The sequence below is a fragment of the Chelon labrosus genome (assembly GCF_963514085.1).
Source record: "Chelon labrosus genome assembly, chromosome: 19".
NCBI lineage: Eukaryota > Metazoa > Chordata > Actinopteri > Mugiliformes > Mugilidae > Chelon > Chelon labrosus.
Genome location: NC_140352.1, coordinates 18,578,456 through 18,601,377, shown reverse-complemented (window position 1 = coordinate 18,601,377; position 22,922 = coordinate 18,578,456). Strand labels below are relative to the sequence as shown.

General features: G+C 42.9%; 4 protein-coding genes across 5 annotated transcripts; 2 read left to right on the top strand and 2 right to left on the bottom strand.

Annotated features, from left to right (window-relative positions):
- Window positions 1-744: 744 nt before the first annotated feature.
- On the bottom strand, window positions 745-9,539 carry LOC311504848 (modulator of smoothened protein-like). The gene is made up of 3 exons (XM_084568180.1): window positions 8,628-9,539; window positions 3,776-3,988; window positions 745-2,079 (listed from the first exon to the last, which is right to left on the bottom strand). Exons 1-3 carry the CDS (start codon window positions 8,731-8,733, stop codon window positions 1,895-1,897), a joined length of 504 nt encoding a protein of 167 aa, XP_084424306.1. The 5' UTR covers window positions 8,734-9,539; the 3' UTR covers window positions 745-1,894.
- Window positions 9,540-9,800: 261 nt separating this feature from the next.
- uqcrc2b (ubiquinol-cytochrome c reductase core protein 2b) lies at window positions 9,801-15,807 on the bottom strand. 2 transcript variants are annotated; one of them, XM_084567182.1, is made up of 14 exons: window positions 15,705-15,807; window positions 14,599-14,667; window positions 13,997-14,146; window positions 13,620-13,684; window positions 13,470-13,526; window positions 12,546-12,670; window positions 12,265-12,362; window positions 12,130-12,187; window positions 11,926-12,021; window positions 11,644-11,843; window positions 11,428-11,508; window positions 11,259-11,335; window positions 10,258-10,411; window positions 9,801-10,160 (listed from the first exon to the last, which is right to left on the bottom strand). In XM_084567182.1, the coding sequence occupies exons 1-14, from the start codon at window positions 15,735-15,737 to the stop codon at window positions 10,077-10,079; spliced, it is 1,347 nt and encodes a 448-aa protein (XP_084423308.1). In that variant the 5' UTR covers window positions 15,738-15,807; the 3' UTR covers window positions 9,801-10,076. The 2 variants fall into 2 exon arrangements, with proteins under 2 accessions (XP_084423308.1, XP_084423307.1); XM_084567181.1 differs by lacking the exon at window positions 14,599-14,667 and adding an exon at window positions 14,462-14,563 and having other exon boundaries at window positions 15,705-15,799.
- Window positions 15,808-17,928: 2,121 nt separating this feature from the next.
- snu13b (SNU13 homolog, small nuclear ribonucleoprotein b (U4/U6.U5)) lies at window positions 17,929-19,355 on the top strand. Its single transcript, XM_084567160.1, has 3 exons — window positions 17,929-18,130; window positions 18,315-18,435; window positions 18,866-19,355. The coding sequence occupies exons 1-3, from the start codon at window positions 18,128-18,130 to the stop codon at window positions 19,126-19,128; spliced, it is 387 nt and encodes a 128-aa protein (XP_084423286.1). The 5' UTR covers window positions 17,929-18,127; the 3' UTR covers window positions 19,129-19,355.
- Window positions 19,356-20,113: 758 nt separating this feature from the next.
- On the top strand, window positions 20,114-22,605 carry crym (crystallin, mu; the record flags this gene model as incomplete). The annotated part of the gene is given in 9 exon segments (XM_084567995.1): window positions 20,114-20,171; window positions 20,174-20,357; window positions 20,436-20,586; window positions 20,677-20,739; window positions 20,826-20,927; window positions 21,719-21,902; window positions 21,996-22,117; window positions 22,197-22,281; window positions 22,384-22,605. Coding segments are annotated over 9 exon segments (1,020 nt in total). The 3' UTR covers window positions 22,455-22,605.
- Between the last annotated feature and the right edge of the window lie 317 nt (window positions 22,606-22,922).

Below are 22,922 nucleotides of genomic sequence, written 5' to 3'. Positions count from 1 at the left end.
ATTGACAAAACAGTAATTTTACCCCAGAACACGAGTAGCTGGTCTGCCGCTGCCTCATCAGTTAGTGCTATTATGTGACACGGTCTGTTCTTTCAGTCCTCTGGGTATGAAACTCTGGGTGAATCATAGGCCGTTTCCTTTTGGTAAAATTAAAGATTATGATATAATGGTTATCCAATGTTGGTATAAAATTATGCAGCAGACATTCATGAGCAGCAATATAAGGTAGCTACACTTAAACTGATGTGCTTAAAATAGCAGCAGTAGGGACATGACTACTGGTGGCGGCCTTGGCCCCATTAGGATGTGACCTTCACACACAAGTGGATTCCTGCTACTGTCACCTGTAGATGGCTGGATATTTTCAGAAAAACACACTGACAAGTTATTTTATGGCATCCTTAACAATAGGCGCAGTAGAATGGCAGAAACACATTCATGGATCATGTAAGTGTTGAATAATCACAGTTGGAAAAACTATTTTTTAGTTTTTTTGTTTTTGGTTACTTCTTCTGCTCCCGACGAGCTCTAAGGCAAAAGCATCTACAGAAAACTGAAGATTACTTTTGGGCATGCTAAAAACTTTGTTCCACCTTGAAACATTTGTCTTTGAAAAGCCATAAAAATTCACCAAGTGATGTCTAATCTCCTCACTGCGTGTACTCTGCTGCGTCCGTTCTCCAGGCTTGGGAAAAGCACATTCATACAGAATCACAATTAATAGAAATGTTACAAATAAGACAATTTGTATTCCAATGAGTCCTTTTTAATGAGATCACATCTTCCATGCTCATTCACAAACATCCCAGTGCTCCTAGACAATGACACACACGGCCTCTTCATTTACACGGCATTGTAGGCATCAGCGCCTCAGACGTATAAAACAAGGAGTGATGGATCAAGTCATTTCTGGTGCGGTGTTTGAACAACAGAAAACGCTCTAACAAGGTGAATAATAAATTCACTACGTCAATGAAATGAACCAAGCTGTGACAGAGAGGCCCGGATCAGCTCAGACCTGTTGATGTCAGCCTTTGCTCTCACACCGTCACCGCTGATGCAGCTCCTCTTTACTCACCTCAACAATTCACTGTAGTATGATAAATGGAAGAGCTCGACTGGCAACTATCAGAGAGCAGATCAGTAACTATTTTGGGGATGATGATGATGATGATGATGATGATGGTGCCTTTTACGTTCCACTTACAACAGAACATGTTTAATGCTAAATGATTTCATGCTTCCAGAAAGCTTGGATTGATCCCATGGCTCTGAAACCGCCAACTGAGATTCCAAAAATATTGTGGTTATTTAACACATCTTTAAGGCAACGTGATCCACCAACACATACTAATAGCAGGAAAAGTCTGTAACACATTCAGCCTAAAAAACACATTTACAAATTAAGTATTAAATAAGTGTGTAGAGAAGTGAAACTTCATTGTACATGTCGTAGATCCTCACTTGTGGCCGCTGTCGGGGAAGAATCGGCGTCATGTTGGAGACGCAAAGAGGGCTTATGCGTCATTGATTTTCACGAGGATGGCCGCGTTGTTCTTAAGGCTCCCTTGAAAGTGTTTTCTCCTACCTTGCTTCACACCCATCGTTCTGGGCATACAAAGACCACGTCTGCACCTGCTCAGTCTCTGAACAACACGCGGATGTTTGATCGCACCTGTTTCGGCTCCAGCTATGAGCATCGTGACAATTCATCCAAAAGAGGAGAGGGAGAGGAAAAAAAAAAAAAAAACACTAACAGGCACCTCTCAGTTTTGTTGCAAATCAACGACGCTTCTAAAACAGGAGAGTCAGTTCTAACAGAATTTTACCTCCCGTGGTGCTGTTTTTCCCAAGGATTCAAAAAGAGGAGGAGGAGGAGGAGGAGGAGTGTACGTCAGCCGGGCAAGCACACCTTCCCAGCAAACAACAGTCCCACTATGGTGAAGAATATAGACAGAATGAAGAGCACGTAGGAGGAGCCCACCGCCGTGTTGTTGGGCAGCTTATACGGCTGGCCTCCGACCTCGCTGATGTAGAAGCCGATTGGGAATATGAGAGCAGCCATGCAGAACAGGACCACTGTGACGGGACAAAACAGGAGGAAGAAGCATTAAAATCGTCCCTAGACCAGCGACTCCCAACATGAGATAGTTCTGCAGACGTATGTGGAAGGACTCGGGTGTGGCTCATCTAGTCAAAATTAATAAAAGAAGATAAATAATGATTTTTTTAAAAATTGCAACACAGTGCATGTGAAAACCTGTGCAGAAATGTTGAAATGGATAAACAGTCGCATAATGACGTCGGTGAAGTAGCTGCAAGCAACTAGCAAATGCTTAAAACGGCTAAAAGTGATACGTAAACATTTGAAGTTCATAGTTAAAAGTAACAAATGAATGGTTTTAAATGTAAAAGCCCCACAACTAAACAACTCGGCTGACTCTATGCGTAATGTTCTGAGGCAAAATTTCTGCAACTATAACCTGCAGCACTCAGTATTGAGTGTCCTCTCATGAGAAGCAGCTCCAAGGTTCTCTGTATTCAGAGCCATGTGAGGCCTAGTTCCTGCTCCACTGCTCTTTAATACACACCAATTTTGTCTCCTTTCTATAAAAAATAGAAACCATCCATCATCAGATTGAGCTCCCCAGCACTTCGTCAAGGTCTTCATAATTACCAGCTTTCAAGTAATGAAACTGTTTCTTCTAAGCTCAGTCTCTGTCACATAAAGATGAGTCCATTCAGGAGAATTTTATCAGCCATGATTGGGAATGCTTGCCTCTACTGTAGCTGCATTTCTCTTTGACGGTGCTGAAGTTTCAGCTTGATATTTCGGGATTCATAAATCTTGTTGAGTAACAGCTGCACACTGCACACAGACGATTTATGTTTAAGATTTTTGATGCGCCTTACATAATGTATGACATTTATATCAGGCTGTCTTGTGCAGAACATGTTGTGATATGGTCCGTCGGCTTTGCTTAAGGTTGGGCACACGTCTAGACCTGTGCAGTCTGGGCTAAGTCACGTTATGACTTAAAATGGCAATCTTGTCAATCTCTCTTTTGGTCTCTGTGGCACCTCCTGTGGCAGAAAGTGCAGGTGTGGTTTTGACCGCAGCTGAACATTAGCTCTGCCGACTATCTGAAAGGTAACCGCTGGGTCACAAACAAACATTTTTACCCAAATTTGCCACAGATATATAGGTTACCAAATTAAATTGCTGTGTCCTCAGATGCTGAGATTTTAAGCTGAACCTTAAATCAAATATACTGCTCAGCCACTGCAGGTGTGGTTTCAGAGACATACAGTAGTTAGTGTTTCAGGCAGTCAAGTTTAGTATTATGTGAGATTTCAACAGCTCTGATGACGCTGGAAATCAAGGCAACACCAGTAACAACCCAAGAACATAGAAGATGATGATGATGATAATTGCCCCAGTGCATGCTGGGAAGCCATAACACACCTATTCCTTCCATGTTGCTGAATACATGCTTCTTTAGACAATTAGGTCCACTTCAGACCCCTGCAGGGTCTGGTTTAATGGAAATATTCTGTAGCTCAGCAAGTCATTTGCAGAAGGTGAGAAAATCAATTAGGTCTATACATAGTGTGGAGTGGATGCTGCGTGGACATGTTTGACATGTCGAAATTAGAAATGGATTCAAATACAACCTGTCAATATCTGCATGCGCGCGTAAATGTCTTATAAATACAAATTTGCGGGTGAAACGAGAGAGCTGCTTATGATCGAAGAGGAATGAGAGGGGCCTACTTCCAGTGAAGGCGATCCACCGGGCGTATCGAGTGGCCTCGCGGCGCCAGTGCGATATCACCAGCAGGCCGCAGGTGACGGTGAGGGAGATGATGCCCAGGATGATGAAGAAGAGCGTGGTGATCCACTCTCGGGGAAGCTGAGGGGGGATGCAGGTCCGGTCTCGGCCGTGGATGGTCTGGCACTGCCGGACCAGGCCTACGGTCAGAGAGCCTGGAGAGAGAGAGAGAGAGACGGAGAGAAACGAGGAAGAAGGCGAGGTTTAAATGTCAGATGGAGAGATGTCAGTCGCTTCTGATTTGGCACAAATCTAATTATAGAACATATTGATTCTTCCAGGTGACTCAACGCCATTGAACTGCGGCCAAGTCTTTCCAGCAGAACTGTCCCTCCACCTGCGCCACATTAATCACCCAGCTGTCCTCTAAGATGAGGTTCTGTGTTCTGTGCTTTAACATAGTCTGAAATAAATGCTGATTTAACATAAAGAAAGAAGTACTGACATTTTAAAGACTTTGAGTCGATTTAAAAGTCTACCTGTATATTGTTACATTAAAGGCCCTTAAAGACGTTTTTTTAGTCTCTTAGACTAAGAGATGATATCACAAGCTATTATTTCAAAGTTGGAAGTTTCTATTACAGTTCCACCATCTCTGAATCTCAGTAGACTTTAATGTTTTAGCAAAATTACTTACAACACACTTTTCATGGGCTTTAAACGCCACTCGGAAGTGGCCCATAATGATGAAAATGTAATCATTTTATATGCTTTTGCCTGCTTTTTATAACCACAATCTACTTAACAGCAACATATGACATAATTATAATAATCTGACAATATGCCGAGCGGGCGTGAAGCTCGATGACCTCCCGGGAGTCTCTCCGTTTCCCATACAGTAACTGGGGGCCGAGGAACTTGTTGTTATGGAAACAAGCTGACGGGCAGTGAGCCAGCAGCAAGCAGTGACCCCTCCAGTGATTCACATATGACGTCAAACACCGGTTTAAGGTTCTGGCCCGAGCTACCAGAGCGCTGCGCACACAGAGGGGGAGGAAAGAGCAGAGGAAATGAAGAGCTCGGCTCCACAAGTCCAGTAATGGCGTCCTGTCTCACAAAGCCCCGTGGCTGCCGTGATGCCAGGCAGGAGGGTCTCTGCGTGTAACAGACACAAACACTCGGATGCCCAGCAGAGGCCGCATCTGCTCGCCCCTGCGTCCAGTCCGGCTGCGCGAGGCTCCAGACGACGCAGCGCACGTAATGAGAACGGGAAAGGCTGCTAAATTATAATCCTCCCACACCGTCACTCTTTCCTTCCTTCCTTTCTTTCCCAGAATTATCTTCGGAGAGCGATAAGCGCCTAGCAAGAGGACATGGAAGCTTTATACATTTCTACGTATTTTTTTTTTAAAAGTACAATTGAGGCCCATTTAAACCCAGCCGGTGGAGAATCAACGTTTGCTGCTGATACTACGACCAGTCTGAAAGCAGTATCGGGCCTGAACCACACACTGCTGCAGTCTGACCTATTCCCCCTACACACAGGACATCCTGTTCTTTCTGACCACATCCTCTCATTAAACAGGGTGGGGGACAATGTAAACAGCGCTTTAATTTCCCAGCAAATGCCGAATCAGACGACCATTGAAGTCTTGGGTCCAACTAAACTGAGCTCTCAATTCATGCGTGTAATAAAAGACAGATAGGCTACTACAAAGAGCGTGTTGTACTTCTCAACTGATGGCTATTTGTTAAAATAGGATAAAGGGGAAACAGGGAAGACACTGGATTTGAAACAGAGCATGAAGAATGGTTTGGAAAGTTTAGAGTGAATTCACAGAACGCATATGATCCTTTGCCAGGAGCACTCAACGGATGTTCATCTCTGATTTCTCCTAATGGTCTAAGGATGGAAATGCAGCATTTTGATTTCTGCAGTTTGTCTGACCCACCAACTGCAGTGATGTGTCCAACACAAAATGAAAACAAGAAGAAGGAAAGACACAGAGACATGCTCTGATTATTCCCTAAATTACTTAACTGTTCACCGATCAGGCAAAACACAATATTGTGTAGGTCTCCCTTGTGTCTCCAAAACAGTTGTGACTCATCAGAGAATGGGCCTTCTGAGGGTGTCCTGTGGGTTGAGGAGAGGGGCCTCTGTGGATCATCCCACAGATACTTGATCAGTTTGGGATGTAGTGGATTTGGAGGCCAGGTCAACACCTTGTCATGTTTTTCATGTTTTTTTTTAGTTGTTCCTAAACCATTTTTTTTTTTGTGTGTGTGTGAGTCTGTGTCAGGCTGCATCCTGATGGGGATGGCTGCTGCTATCAAGGAGTGCTATGGGGGTGCCTGGTCTGGTCTAGGTGGGTGGTACATGTCTAAGTAACATCCACATGAATGCCAGGTCCAAATGTTTCCCAAGATGCAAGATGGTCAATTATATTTACTTCTCCTGTCAGTGGTTTTAATGTTGTGGCTGATTGGTGGATAAAAACAAACTACTAGTATACTAAACCAACATTTTTATATCTATGTAATATTTTTAAAATGTAAGAACTCATCATCTCCCTATTAAAAACTGGCAAACAAATGCATCTAATGATGACTGAGGGTTCCTGAGTATTTTATTTCTTTACTCCTGAATGAGTCCTGACAGCTTTGATGTAAGGTGCTTTCCTTGCATTAGTGCATTTGCATTTTAAAACTGGCCATCCTGAACGGGTGCTTAATCAAGACTGCACACCACCTATCTCAGGCCCTGTTCAGAGCTCGCAGGCGAAGCACTAGGACTGACAAAGCAGCACGAAAAAGCACGTTTGCATCAGTGACTACGTTTACATGGACAATACTTCTTAGAGATTTTTTGTTTGAACAACTCATTGTTTTGCTGTCGCCATGTTTCTGTCTCTCCGGGAAACTAATCCTGTCACATGATGTTTACCTCACTTAGGGCACACATTCATTTGGTTTATTTGAACCAAAGAGAAATTATGGGATCAAAAACTTAGGCTGTTAATTTGATTATTCGTGGATTACTAGTGTCTATGTAAAGGAAACTAAGCGCTGTTGGAATCACTAGCGGTGTACAGTATGTTCTCAACTGAACATCAAAGGGAACATAAAGTTACACAACTTCACACTTGGTCTTACTTAACTGCATACTTTTTCTCACTGTTTAAAAAGCCTCACTTGTACACAGTCCTTCCACTGACTTCTACAAGCCCACTAAGCTACTCATTGCCAAAATAAAACCTGTCACAACTGCATGTAGCATGACCAGTCTTTAATCTCCAGGTGGAAAGCATTACTTTCCCAGGAGGCCTAATTAAAAGACACACATCTTCATTCCCAAACAACACTTCCTGCCTTCAGGTAATTACTTTTCGGCTAATTAGACAGGAACAAAAGGCTTTTAGTACAGTGATTTCACACCTTCATTCACAACGAGGAATGGGTGGTAAAAACCTTAAGAATGTGAGTTGTTCTGAACTTCAGTGCACTTTGATGAGTGGAAAAAAGAAAAAAAAAAAAAAGAGTCGGTGTGTGATTGCTCATTTAATTAGGCAACAAAAAAAACTGCTATTCAACTTGCAGCTGCAGACAGTATTTCTTTAACAATAAATTAAATCCTGTAATAACTACTCAGCGAGGCTGGTACGTGCCCCCCTCTCCACTGTAGCTTTAGGATGGAGGCAGCTGTGCATACATTGCACGAAACTGGCTCATCTGTTGCATCAGTTTTAGTCAATGTTTATCTTTGGACTTTGTGTCACCCCGCTGCAGAAGACGCGGGTTTTGGTCAGCACCTATACTCAGCACTTTAATTCCAGGACTGACTGCGCAGTCAAGTTTTGACTTGTCATGGATGATAAGTGCTGGACGTAGCAGATGCATCTCTTCTGGGATCCCCAATCATTTAAATTTATACCACAACAACAGTTGCTGGTGTCGGATGCCAAATACACATTACATTCATCAAATCACTACTGTCAGAGATCTCTGACTCACAAAAATCTGACTTCAGTAATGCATACGAACATTTCAAATCTTTATCTCAAGTTCAGAGCACAGTCTCAACTCATGGTTTGTTGCAAGTTACCACATCATAAGTCCTTTGGTGTCTTTTTTGCCAGCGCTACGCCTCATCTCTGTTTGAGGATTGGAGCTCTAGGTTACATCAGCTGCTACTAGCAACTAATGTGACCTCTCTGCACAAATCCTGAATGTGCAGCATGCTTTTAGTATTCAGAGTCCTTCACTTTTTTTTTTTTTTTTGCACACTTCATTGTGCTGTAGATTTCATTATAAAACAACGAAAATGCATTTTTGTTCCTCGCTCTACACTCAGTTCTGAGACTTCATTTAGCTCGTTGTCTACCAGAACTAAGTAAAGGATACAATCCATGACAAAACCTGGACTCTTTGGGCAGATCACCAGGCACTGCTCACCAGACTTATACCAGCCCTATAGTGAAGCACGGAGGTGGCAGCATCATGCAGCTTACAAATACTGGACACTTTGACAATAACAAATTTAAAAGGCACAATGTGCTCACAGCTAAGATGACACTAAGGTCATAACTCTGTCTGGAGAGTTCAAAAGGAGTCACATACCATAAAGTTTGTGTGCAGTTTGTTGTTATTTAACTGAAGTGAATCAGTCCAGAGTTTGATAATGCGTTTACTGACTTATTTAACAATTTCCCTGCTGTTATAAGGGGTCTTGCAACTAAATACGTAGTCCCCACTGCGTCAGAGTCACCTGGCCTCTCATGAGTACCGAAAATAACATGTGAAAGACACACTTTCTTTAGAGATACTGCACAAACAAAGTGCACAGCCACCTACCCGCTGGTTCTCCAGTGTTGATCCAGTCCGGGTTGGCGATGCTGGCGATGGCGAAGATGTCTGCGGCGAGGAAGAGGCATCCTGATATCACGGTGAGCTTATCCATGTCGGTGCACACAGTTTCGTGCCTCAATCTCACCTTTCTCTAAAGTGAGACGGGACATCGAGGAGTCACCTAAGCACACATTTGACGCCCCATCATGCCGGACGGCGCAGGGGAACTTGCAGGGGTGGAGGCGATGTGGTCGGGCTGATCCATTATCTGTCCACACATCGCGTTTGATCTCAGGCGGTGATACATGCAGGGTGATCTCCTTTTAAAAGTCCCCCAACAGACAAAGCTAGCCCGACCTGCTGGCCCTTCTCCAGACCAGGGGGATCGCTGTCCGGGTTCATGGATTTTTAGCTCCGGATGCTCCACCGCATCCTGTGATACTTGCGTAAAAAAGGACGAATGGAAATGTTGGAGAAGCGTATGTTACGCTTTAATCGCTGAGTAATTATCCAGCGGTGAAAACGAGAACATGCATGAAGTCGACTTGTTTCCTGAGTTTGCACGAACACCCCGAGCTCTCCTCTTTCTCTGCCCCTTAAACAAGCTGATTCTTTCCCTCTTCGGCCGAGCACAGACGGAAAACGCCGCCCATGCTCACAAAGAAGCGTTTTTCTGGAGCCGAAAATATCCGCACCCTAACGCTGAATGCCCTCTTTTTTTATCCCACGGACTGCACAACAGCTGTATTCTCTGCAAAACGACGCCGTCTTCTCTCGGCGAGGGGAACTAAAACGCAGCCAGGTCGCGTCTCCATGCCTGTGTTGGTCCGCAGTTCTCGCGAGACCATCCCTAAACAAACGACTTTCCTGTGCCGTCTGCACGATTTATGCAGGTGGTAATATTTTGAGTTTAGGCAACACCAGTGAGCACATTATGCAGCTTGAGTTACACACTACAACTCACATTTCATGTCTTACTCTGCTTTTGATTGTATTTACACCAGTTTCATCAGGAAATCAAGTTCTCCCTGTTGCCATGGAAATGTCGAGGTATAACTCCATGGTTTTGAGCACTTTTCATTCATGTTCACTTTATCATTTAGTCTGATTTAGTCAAAAGCTCCGGATGTCAGCAAAAAGCCCTTGAATGAGGAAAAAATGACACGACAAACTCAAAGCTCTGTAAGGTCCATAGAATTTATTCCTTATTTTACATGAGCTATACAGTAAATGTGGACAGATGAGTGGAGCAGATTACTGCCATGCACCAGAGCAGAATAACCTGAAAATGTACTGTTACAACACCTATAAATACTCAGAGGAGTTATGACATTTCGTATTCAGAAGAACAGCATTGCAAAATTATGACCTCTGGTTCTTTCATATTCAAATGTAGAGGGAACAAATTCTGCTTTGCCGTCGATAAGGGTACATTGTGAAGTGACGAGGAAGGCTTTAGATCTCATCCACGAACGGCGTGTTAACAAGGTTGCCGCTGGACGCCATGGTCTTCTTGCCGGATACAAATTTCTTGGCAGCCTGGAAAAGGTGGGGGAAAAGTGTTGCAGTTAGGGTGGTATCAGTTACACGTGGCTTGTTTTATACAACTGTACGCTGACGAAACAAAGAGCCTTACATTAGCGACGTCAGTCAAGGAGACGTTGTCGATGTTTTTGGAGATTTCTTCAGGGGAGTGGTATGATCCTTCGGCCAGAGCCTGAGTGCCCATGGACTCCAGCAAACCCTCCGATGTTTCCAGAGACATCAGACAGTGAGCCTTCAGCTGGGCCCTGCAGAAAATAAACACACACATTATAAGCAACACTAGTGCCAACTACAGCAAAGAAAAACATTCACTTGACACATTTTCTACAGAGTGTGTAGGAAAAAGGAAGTTGACCCTCTCTGTGACTCTGTCAATGCACTTTTGTCAAGTGACCGTTTTCTCAAAGAAAATAAATACATCAGCCATAAATAGCAACTGTTGATTCAACATCAGTAAGGAATTATAGACGTTGGTGACCTTGTCGTCTACTCAAGCAGCTTTTGTGCATTTATATTCTACCGTTTATCATGTGACTGTCTGTATGTGCAGGAGGTAAACCACTAAATAACACCCATGTCCATCCCTACATATTAGTGGCAGGCCTACACACAACACTAAGTGTTGATGTAGCCTGAAAAAAACAGCTAAATAGCGTAAGAGACCAGAAATGGGAACAAGTATCAACTCAATGAACGCCAGTAATTAGTGTGCATGAGACAAGTCAGGATGTCATGATTTTAGATAAATATACATACATGATGTTAGTTAGTTAGTAAGCATGAGGCTGCACCTTTTTTCAGCTGACCAAAACCATACTACTACTCGTTATACTCCACCCACGATTATTTATATAACAAATAAAGGAACAACTTTGTGTAAAGGACTATCTCTTGTTACTTCAGGACAGAGCCATGGTAGATGTTTGCCATTATTTTCACCTGCTGGCTCCAGCTCCTTATTTAGTGTATAACTACGAGAGTGATGTCCATCTTTTCAAGTAACCCAAGTAAGCCAATATGTGAAATTTAGAATTTGTTTTGTGGTTGAAGTACACCATTTGCATTTTATCAGTTTACGTCTGCGTGTCTTACTTGGCCCGAGTGAGGTCAGCAGCTGTGACTCCTCCATCAGCAACAGCCTTCACCTGGGCGAGAGCGGCCTTAATCACCTGGAGTGACAGAAGAGGACAAAGCATACATCAAGACATTTTGCATATTTGTGCTGATGAACAGGCTCCTGTCACGACTATGGCATACTCACATCACCAGCAGAGGCAGCCTGGGAAACGGTGCTGATCCCGAACAGACCAGAGTCAGAGTAGCTTGAATTGTAAGCACTGACCTGTTATGGTTAAAGAAAACAAACAAGGAAAGGTGTTTTAGTGTGACAATAATGATTTAACATGCCTTTAATCTGTGTTACACGCTTCCTCTAGGTATATGAAACGTTTTCTGGTTTTGGTTCCTCGCCACTCACTTCAAAGGGGTCAGCAGTTGCCTTGGTAACACCCTGGACCAACTTGCTGGTGACGGAGGAACCTCTCTTAACATGTGGACCAGCTCCAAGTAAATGCTGCAGGACACTGAAGGCCAGAGCTTCGCTGGTGCCTGCTGCAGCCGACTGGCTCGCCACCACTGAATGGACCAGGTTGCTGGTGCTGGGCAGCCGAATCTCACCTGAAGACAAGACAGGAAGGTTTACACCTCATGAGAGGTGGATGCATGACCACCAAGCACACTTTTTGTCAGTTCAGCTCACCTCCACGATACTGAGCCTTAGCTCCTGTGGTGCCTGATCCACTGCGGATGTTGAGGAACTGTTCTCCCACTTGCTTCAGCACAGCATGGTTAACGCCTGGAGGAAAGGGAAGAAACCTTATTTTGATTTCCATCAATCATGTAGTCATACCAGTGCTACTGATTTCTGCACAAGGCAATTGTTTTAATGTATAGCGACTCTTACCAAGTCCGACAAGAGCCATTCTTGCACTCGTGAAATGGTTCTGAACAAACTGGTGCAGCTGGAAAAGAATAATAACTTTAGAAAACAACAGCTTCAACAGATGTATCAACACTATCAGTCTTACACACAACTTACGTGTTCAGACTCGATGTTGCCAACCATGTAGTCTGGACAATACAGAGAGTTACTGAGGGCGTTCTTGTAAGCCGCTTCATGCAGACCCTCAATCACACCTGTAAAAGAGAGCAAGTAAATAACAGGACTCAACCAACATAGGCACAGTAAACTCCTGTAGCTTCAGCCCATAAAAAACAGATATGTAGTAATAATAATAGTAATAATAATAATAACAACAACAACAACAACAACAATAATCAAACTATGTATATATAAAATCACAGTCCAGTTGGACCTACCTGTCTGTGGGTTCTCTGCAGCCCGTGACTTGTCTAACTTTATTCTGGGCGTTAGCTCTGACACCTCCCACGGACGGAACTCTGGGGCTGTTGTCACGTTGATCAAATACTCCATCACTGTGTCCCTGCGGCGCAATAATGAAGAGGGAGAGGAGAAAAGGGTGGAGTAAAGTGATGAGATTGTGTAAACATCCCAAAAAACAAAGGGCCTGTTCAGACTTAGTATTAACTTGCATCCTGAGTGACAGAAACACAAGTCTCCAGTTTTGTGTAGTGTTTTTACACCTGGCACAAAAATGTGCCTGGAGTAATAGTTGAGATCTATTGTCAGTTTGCCGCTCTGTATGCACGGACATCTTTTAAGATGCAGTAGACTATAACAGCTTCTGTAACAAAACAACAGACCGAAACCTACAGCTGTTTCAGAATGTCAACCAGTACTGTTTGTTGTATGTGCACCCCAGCATGGCAATATGATACAAGTTGTGGAACATAGGGAGCTGTAAATTCTTCCAGCTTACCAAAAGCACACATGCCAAGTTATTATTTATTTATCTCAACTCTGACATTCAGGCCTGGACACGGCAACCCTGAAGTAGGAGATCTATTTATGTGGCTAGGACCCAATATGTGTTCCCCCTGCTCAAAGAAAGTGGTCACATGTGGCTCACGCAAACTCCAAATGTGGTCTGAGTGACCCGATCTTCAATGTGTCTTGGGTGTGTTCACACCTCTACATAAGCTGGCCACTTGTAATGCATGTTAATACTTGGTTCTTAACAGAGCTATAATCACTTTCATACCAAGCAGTCTCACAATATTCATTCATTTACGTAATTTATTAATCAAACCACATTTCTTTGAGTGTAGACCATATTTATCAAACACCCTTTTAATTTATTCTGATAATATACAAAGACTCACATGTCATCTCTCAAGCAGTCGAGGGTATAAACCATGTTCTCTCTTGTTGAAGTCACGCTGCACGGAAACATGAAGAAATCCAGATTAGAACATTGAAAGGTTGTGAGAAAAACATCTAATCTGTGAAAAACTTAAAGGGAGGTTACTGACCCCAGACTGCCGCCCACTGCCTCAACACCACGGACTATCTTGAAAGATGAAGCTCCTTTGGTTGTCTGGAAAGATACAAATGCAAGTCAATATTAAGCTGAAGCAGAGGGCAACAAGCATCCTCCAAGTACTAGACAGGGATTAACATTTTTTATTCATTATCTCTAAAATGTGCAAATGTTTAATTGGAAATACCCATTTATGAACAGTGTGCATTGTTATAATTATTGTATAAATATTTTAAATAAAGATAAATAAAGCTTGTCAATCTTTATTTATTACCGTAATGCACAGCAGAGAGGGGTCATAGCTGAAAACAATAATACTGACTGTCCTTAATCAAGTCTGTTACAGGGGTCTGTATTTAAGTTCCATACCAGATAGGAGGCCACTTGGAGGACGTGGGTGACCCCCTGGTTTCCATGAGTCTCATAACGAGAGCCGGCCTTGATGAAGACTCCAATCTTTGAGGCTGGAGAATAATTCTCCAGAGAGGCGATCACCAGTCCACTGGGCAGTTTGGTCACCTGAACAGGAGGATATATATAAAACGTTGGCCCTTGATTTGATCATGTCCAGCAGGTACGCAAACACTCTGTTAATACTCGTAAACCTCCAAGTCTCAGCTTATACATTAAAGGCTCACCTAAAGTCATTTGGACATTTATCGAAATGATATCTAGTTTTTTTTACTCAGTATAATTAGAACAGTCAAATGGCTGGAAAAGATAAGCAACATTTTTTTCTGCAGGAAAATCAACCAATATTTTGCTCCTCTGACAGAAACACTGTGTGGACCGAGCTTTCCCCAGCCCAGACATCCTCATCACTCCCCAACATACATGGACATCCTGGTATGAGTGGGCAGCTCCAGGAGAGAGCTTGAGGCCAGCAAGGGGCTCGGCCAGGGTCTGGCTTTTTCTGGCAGCCGCATAGAAGCGTCTCTGTGGAGGAGAAAAACAAGTCTTCAACCACTGACCTGTGCATCCTGTGGATGAAACCCAGTGAACTCCACCTTACGGGCAGCCTGGGCTGCATAAAGCCTTGTCTGGAGAAAAAAAAATAGAACACACGGGAAGGCGGGACATTACAACTAACGTGTTGCTGGCTCACTGGTTGATGTAAGGGCAGTGTGAGGACAAGAACACCTGAGGAATAAAATACTTTGAAATGATGGGATCAGTGATGTTAGCAGGACACAGTGGTGTCAAAGAGTTGTTCTAGTAGTTCACCCTGAACTAATTTCTGACAGATGACAACACATGTATACTTTTTATATCTTTTTATATTGCTGTTTCTAAGATTTTATATTTGTTATGCATTTAGGTGGACAGCAAAAGAAGAATTTCATTGTATAGGAAAACATGTTTCTATACTGTGCACGGGACAATAAACTCTTTGAATCTTGAATTTACACAAGTCAATTTAGTATCTGTTCTGGAGGTTTTAACCTGGTGTCCTTTTGCTAATGGAGTTTTCCCAGCTGTCTTTTCAGCCAAACTGGTTAAGTTCTTTAAGAGCTCAGCAAAATTATGATATATAAACATACAGAGTTCCATTACAACTATAAAACCTCTTCCTGGTGATGTAGATCCTGTAATAAGTTTTACAGCAGCGTCTCCACGGACCCTGTCATTTGTCATACTAGATAGAGCAGAGTACTGCTGCTGATAAAACAGAGATGTAAGGTAAGACATCCAGACATGCTCCCGGTCATGACCTGAAAGCGCCGCTACATGAAGCCTATACATAGAAGCCGCTAGCTACTCGCACCCTTTCTCCCAAATGTTGACTACCCTGAATTCTTAGACCCGGAGAGTTGAAATAAAATAAAAGTTAGTAAGGTATATAAGGTGTGGTGTTCATTATGTAACGTTATCGGTCGGTTTAATGCCGGTTAGGCTCAGAGTCATGTCAACCATTAGTCAACTGCTTCCTCGTTAGCCCTTCACCACAGCCTGTCCGGACATTTGACCCTGAAATTTTACACCGTCCAACAATCACGCGAAGAGTTAAACGGACGGACGGTGTGTGTACGAATGTCCCGACACAGAAACATGCAGGATATAATCACCGAGTCCTCACCGATAGCTGACTGATTCCCCGAATCCCCTTCATCTCCCCTCTCTCCTTCACTCAGGACGAAGAAACAATATGGCCGGCTTGAAAGTGCCCTACCCAGAATGCACAGCGCGCTATTTGGCCCCAAAAGAACAGCGAGTCAATAAAGCGTGCGCCCTCTGTTGCCTCGGAGATTAATCTGTATTATTCAGGTTTAACCAGAGCCCGTCTACGGAGAGCCTTGGCACTTCCCATTAGCCCCATTGTATCGATCTTGATTGCAGTTCCATTAGAATTCCACTGGAGGCGCTCGCGGGCGAGTGCAGACTGAATGGCAGTCTATGGAGCTAGACGGCTAAATGTGTCTCTTTCTCCTGCTTGTCGTTGAATCAACGTAGATTTTATTGTTGATTCCGCAAGTTCAATATAGATTATAGTCCAAAAGTCGAATGAATGAGTACTTATGTCTTTTCAATTTCTTACAGGTTGGGGCGTTGTTGGCCGGAACACGCTAGCATTCTGCTAATGAATGCTGATTGGTTAGTGACGGACTTGCGACTGATTACGACCAGAGACCTCGTTTGATGGCACCTGAAGCTAAAGCAGAATCAGAAACATTTGCTTAAGGAGGACTTTCTGTTGAAGTTAATATTTGTGTGCTGTATTTATGTTTTCCTGCGGGCACTTTTATTTTCATATCGTTATATATGTGTTGTAAAAAGTACACGGGTGAAATTGCCGTAAAGCAGCACATCTGGCAGTATGAAAATATGTGACGTCATCACATTTTTTGAAGGGATTTTTAGAACAGATAAATGAACTTAAAAATGCAATTTTCAGCTGAGTGTATTATCTTAGCCCCCCCCTTTTGAATGCAACTTTCAAATTACTCGATAAAAAATTATATCCTGAGAAAAGTGGATTCTGGGGGTGAAACCCCATAGGCTCCAATTCATTCTGCACTCGCCTGCGAGCGCCCCCGCATGGACAGAGACGTGTTACTGCAGCCAGTCCAGAAACCGGAAGTAGCCAGAGAGTCCCACTTCTCTTCCTATTAGACTTTCTCTGGTTTAACCCATTGACTGTATATACTATGCCAGAGAAAGTCTAATAGGAAGAGAAGTGGCACTCTCTGGTTACTTCCGGTTTCTGGACTGGCTGCAGTAACACGTCTCTGTCCATGCGGGGGCGCTCGCAGGCGAGTGCAGAATGAATTGGAGCCGATGGGGTTTCACCCCCAGAATCCACTTTTCTCAGGATATAATTTTTTATCAAGTAATTTGAAAGTTGCATTCAAACGAGTCGGCTAAGATAATACACTCAGCTGAAAATTGCATTTTTAAGTTCATTTATCTGTTCTAAAAACCCCATAAAAAAATGTGATGACGTCACATATTTTCATACTGCCAGAGGTGCTGCTTTACGGCAATTTCACCCGTGTACTTTTTACAACACATATATAACGATATGAAAATAAAAGTGTCCGCAGGAAAACATAAATACAGCACACAAAAATTAACTTCGACAGAAAGTCCTCCTTAAGAAAATGATTCTGATTCTGCTTTAGCTTCAGGTGCCATCAAACGAGGTCTCTGGTCGTAATCAGTCGCAAGTCCGTCACTAACCAATCAGCATTCATTAGCAGAATGCTAGCGTGTTCCGGCCAACAACGCCCCAACCTGTAAGAAATTGAAAAGACATAAGTACTCATTGATTCGACTTTTGGACCATAATCTATATTGAACTTGCGGAATCAACAATAAAATCTACGTTGATTCAACGACAAGCAGGAGAAAGAGATACATTTAGCCGTCTAGCTCCATAGACTGCCATTCAGTCTGCACTCGCCCGCGAGCGCCTCCAGTGGAATTCTAATGGAACTGCAATCAAGATCGATACAATGGGGCTAATAGGAAGTGCCAAGGCTCTCCGTAGACGGGCTCTGGTTTAACGACATATTGGTTGATTTATTTATTTTTGTTAACTTTAAAATTGAAGTAGTTTCTTTCTCTTGTGTCATTGCCTATTGGTAAAAGGATTATATTATGAGAGATGCAAACATCCCACCACCTAATAAACTTAAATGTCATATTAAAATCTCCACCAATAAAGAAATGTAATAATAATTATTGAATTATTAGTGAATTTATATTTGAAAAAAAAAAAATCACATGAGCACATGCCATAGGCGTACCTAAAATAAAGAAACAAATCATTTCCTGTTGTTTTAGCTAGCGGTCCCAGTGCGCATGTGCGGAGCCCCACACGTGTGGTGTACGTTCTCCGACTTGGTGCATGCAACAGAGCTTAGAGAGTTTAGCGTTCTTAAATATATAGTAGACGATTATATCTTGCGTATTGTAGCTCCTTCTATACTAAGCAAACAAAAATAATCCTCCGTGAAGCACTTCGCCGAGAGGGAAGGAAAACCAGAAAAACTATTCACAATGGTAAGTGTTATTTTTGAATGAACTAACAAGGTAGCATATTAGCTAGCTATTAGCTCGCATGTTAAATCTTTGAAACCGGGCGCGCTTTCCCAAACCTCAAAATATCATTGTAATGTTTGTTGGTTTTAGGCATTGCCTCGCCAGTAGTAATGTGGAGTTAACTCTCTTATTGTGTTATTTTCAGACTGAACCTCAAGTGAACCCAAAGGCCTACCCGCTGGCTGACGCCACGCTGACCAAAACCATCCTGGACCTGGTACAGCAAGCCTCTAACTACAAACAGCTAAGGAAGGGGGCCAATGAAGGTGAGGAAATGTACAATAATCTCACAAGAACACGATTAGTGTGGCTACAAACAAGCTGATATATTCCCTGTTACATCGAGCTTTAAACCACCCTTTAACACAATTACTTATTGACTAATGTATCAGTGTGCTGTCAAATTTGCATAGATGTTATGTTTTGTCTTTTATTGCTTATTTTCACCAATGATCTGAAAGTCTGATGTGTTAAGATTGCTGTGATGCCAGATGTGTTTACTTGATTAGTGACGAATTGCCTTTGAAAAATGTCCAATTTAAGTACTTGATGCAGCGTTGTACACAAACATACTACTTCTATAACACCTGTAATATCGCAATGGTTTTCACTGATGATCAGAGGAGTGTTGTTTCCCCGTGTTCCACTTACTGTTCTGGAAATGTAACCATTTGTTGTCCCCTGCTTCTTCCTCAGCCACTAAAACTCTGAACAGAGGCATTGCTGAGTTTATAGTGATGGCTGCTGATGCTGAACCACTGGAGATCATCCTCCACTTGCCACTGCTCTGCGAGGACAAGAACGTCCCGTACGTGTTTGTCCGCTCCAAGCAGGCCCTGGGCCGGGCTTGCGGGGTGTCGCGCCCCGTCATCGCTACCTCAGTCACCATAAAGGAGGGGTCTCAGCTCAAACCTCAGATCCAGTCTGTCCAGATGGCCATAGAGAGACTGCTTGTGTGATTGTTGTTTGTTTTTCTTTATTAAGGAGAGTGGATGAATCCTACATCCAAATAATCTTATGTTTCATTTAAAAAGAAAAAACATGCACAACAGGAAAATATAAGTGGTGTTCCTTTTTTTTTTTTTTTTTTACTTGTTAGGACATTGGTTTCATTTCAGTGCATCTGTTGACAAGAATATCACCAGCTTCATAATAAAATTTTTTATCTAAACATGATACGTTTTTTTTCTAGTTGTTTTGTCTGTCAATGACAGAAGTGTGGAAAGTCATTTGTCATAAACTGAAGGAGAAAATTCAGTGTTGGGAGGGGAAATGTTCTGTGATGATAGTTTGCACATAGTGTAACAAACACAATAGTTGTTTACAACTAGTTTAACCTGGAGGGGTGGGCCTCATTCCATTAACAGGAACAATACCCACACTTTTACCTAAATTATAAAAGATGCTGCAAATAATAAATGTTAAGGATGGTTTGTTAATAAGACATAAGGTCTTACTCTAAATATCATTAAAGCAACCCACTTATTTTGAAAAATGAAACACATAAAACAATATTTTATCCAACCAGCTAGCGTATTAAAATTCTGTCAAAGCCTCAGAGCAATGCTTGAAAAATATAAAAGTAAATCATAAAATCTTCACAAATTCATTCATAAATTACACAAACACTGGAAATGTCAGTGAAAGTAAATAAAAAAATAAATAAATAAATGTGTCTGTCCACAGCATCCTCTTATCTGAGATGTTTCAGATAAGAGATTGTAGATGCAAACCACAGTCTATGATGCCAACACGGTGAATTTACACAAATCATTATTTGAATCTTTATTTATTTATCCTGAGTTTGGGTTGTTTCTTTTTTACTCTCCGATCACCTCACGCCAAAACAAGCCCAAGGCTATAAATTTTCTGTGGAAAAGCCGCCTCTCAGTCCACGCCCCTTCTCACACTAAAGTGTTTCAAAATCTTCACCGCGGCTCTTGAATGCAACTCCATTTCACAATCAGAACTTTGCACTTAGCGCCCTTCGGTTATTCCTCTGAGAAACCGGGGCAGAAACTATGGCCGGACCTCCTGTTGTCATATGGGAGCATGAGGTGGAGGGCTTGTTGCGTTACAGAGACCTTGTCCCCCGTCTGGAGGAGGCTCTGGGGAAATTCTCCAGACGAGACAGCGCTGAGGTGATCCAGCCGGTGCGCACCACGGTTCCCTTGCAGAAACACCACGGGTAGGCCTGCGTGTCTCCTTCAAAGACACATGAAACATTAACAAGCTGCCGATGGCTCACACTCGTTCCTTTTCGCAGGTTTCTGGGGCTGATGCCCACATACATGGAGAATGATGGAGTCCTGTCCACAAAGTTTGTGTGTTTCTACAAGAGGGAGGACGGCTCCACGTTGCCAGCCACTCAAGCCACAGTGGTGCTGCTGGATCCAGAGTATGGGAACGTCAAAGCTGTGCGTTAAACTGACGCGGCATTACTAAACAAATACACCAGAGTTCCCTAAGTTTCAACAGCTTCATACTCATATGTGTTTACTCTGCAGGTCATGGACGGAGAGGTCATCACATGCATGAGGACAGCTGCAGTCTCAGCCATCTCTGCAAAGGCACTGATTTACTTTTTTAAAAAGGACATCTATTCACACTGTTGCACTCAAAACATGCAAACTAAACCCACGGGTCTGTCCCACAGCTGCTGATGCGCCCTGGAGCAGAGGTTCTGGCCATCTTGGGGACCGGCAGACAGGCCCGCAGTCATTATAATGTCTTCACTGAAATGTTTTCTTTTAAAGAGGTACAGTACAAGAGAGTTACTCTTTAATGGTGAATGTAAACAGAGCTGTATCTGTCTTGGACGATGTAAATTGGTTGACGCAGCACAAATTAGATATTTGTGGATTCATAAAGTGATAAGAAAACAAGAGAAACACCAGCAAATAGATGATAATATGTCAAATTGTCCATTAGCTGACATTTTCATCCAGATTTACTGATATTTAATGGGATCCCTTCTTCTGTCTGTCCTCTCTGTGCGATGTTTCACCTGCCACTGTTGCCACACAACGCAAAGCAGAATCTTTTCACTGCCATATTTGACATTTGACAGTGCTTTATTTTCATTCATTTCTGCTACTTCTTCGTCTTACAAGTGCCATGCCTGGCTTGTAAATTAACTCTAACTTCTCAACTTTCCTGTGAGTCACTCTGGCCTAGAGCTGCACGTTTCTGATCTGTGGAGCTGGAACCAACAACCGGCTTTAGTGCTCATTGTTCACTGTTATCCCTTCCTACCTACATATCTCGCATAATTCTCTTGACGTTCTTATGATACCTCATGTATTTGTACGTTATTCCAGCTAACTCACATGTAAAAGAACTACCATTGTCACTGACGTAGTTTATCTGCAATTAATACTTTGAATGCGCAGTCCAATCTTTTTAAAGCTCTGTTTGCAGCAGGGGTTGCATTTGCTTTTTGTCACTTCAACAGAATCAAACATTTCCCTTTCTCACTGACTCCTGCTTAACATACTGTATAACGTTTGGCTGTTCATAAACTGCTGTACTCTTGGACTTTCATCTCAGGTGAGAGTGTGGAGTCGCTCAAAAGAGGGAGCGGAGAGGTTTCTCAGATCAGTCGGTGGCGCTGTGACACTATGCGGCTCAGTGGAGGAAGCCGTGAGGGGAGCAGACGTCATAGTGACAGTAACCAGTTGTACCGAGCCGGTGCTTTATGGTCAGTGGGTCAAACCCGGAGCCCATGTGGCAGGTGAGAGGAAATCAACACATAGATACAGGTAATCAAAAGACAGTCCGAAAGTTTGAATGATGTTACAATAAAAAATAAAATGTGTTGCCACAGCGGTAGGAGCGTGCAGGCCAAACTGGAGGGAGCTGGACGACGCGTTGATGAAGGAGGCTGTGGTGTATGCTGACAGCAGGGAGGGAGCAATGGCCGAGTCTGGCGACGTCGTCCTCTCCGGGGTCAGTCTGTCACCGTACTTTCTGACTGGCTCGATAAGCTAACAGAGTTTATTGACAAATATGATTATATCTGTTTCAGGCCGAGATATTTGCAGAGCTTGGAGATGTTATTAATGGGACAAAACCTGCTCACATAGAAAAGACGACTGTGTTCAAATCCCTTGGTAAGTCATACCTGATGAAGGTAGTCCACATTAGACACTGTCCTTTATTTTTCCACCTCTGTACATTGAGAGATCAGTACAACCATGACTTTTTTTTAACAGGTATGGGAGTAGAAGATGCAGTGTCTGCTAAGCTGGTGTTCGACCAATGGAAAGCCAAAACCAGCCCATGAAGTGGTCACGCACTTGAATCAGAGGCTGTATACAAAGATGGTCCAAACTGACTTTTTGCATTTAACAATCATTGTATAACTTCATTTACCAGACAAAGCCATGGATACCAATCTCAGCACAGAACTGTACAATCCTGCAGTGGTTAGTTGGTAAGTTGATGAACTGACAGCAAATTGATTAGCAACAATGTAGTAATTTATCAAGCAACTTAACTGAATCTCCACCTAAACATCCAGATATTATATATATATATATATATACACACACACACACACACACACACACACTCACTGGCCACTTTATTAGGTACACCTTGCTAGTACCGGGTTGGACCCCCTTTTGCCTTCAGAACTGCTTTAATCCTTCGTGGCATAGATTCAACAAGGTACTGGAAACATTCCTCAGAGAGTTTGGTCCATATTGACATGATAGCATTACGCAGTTGCTGCAGATTTGTCGGCTGTACA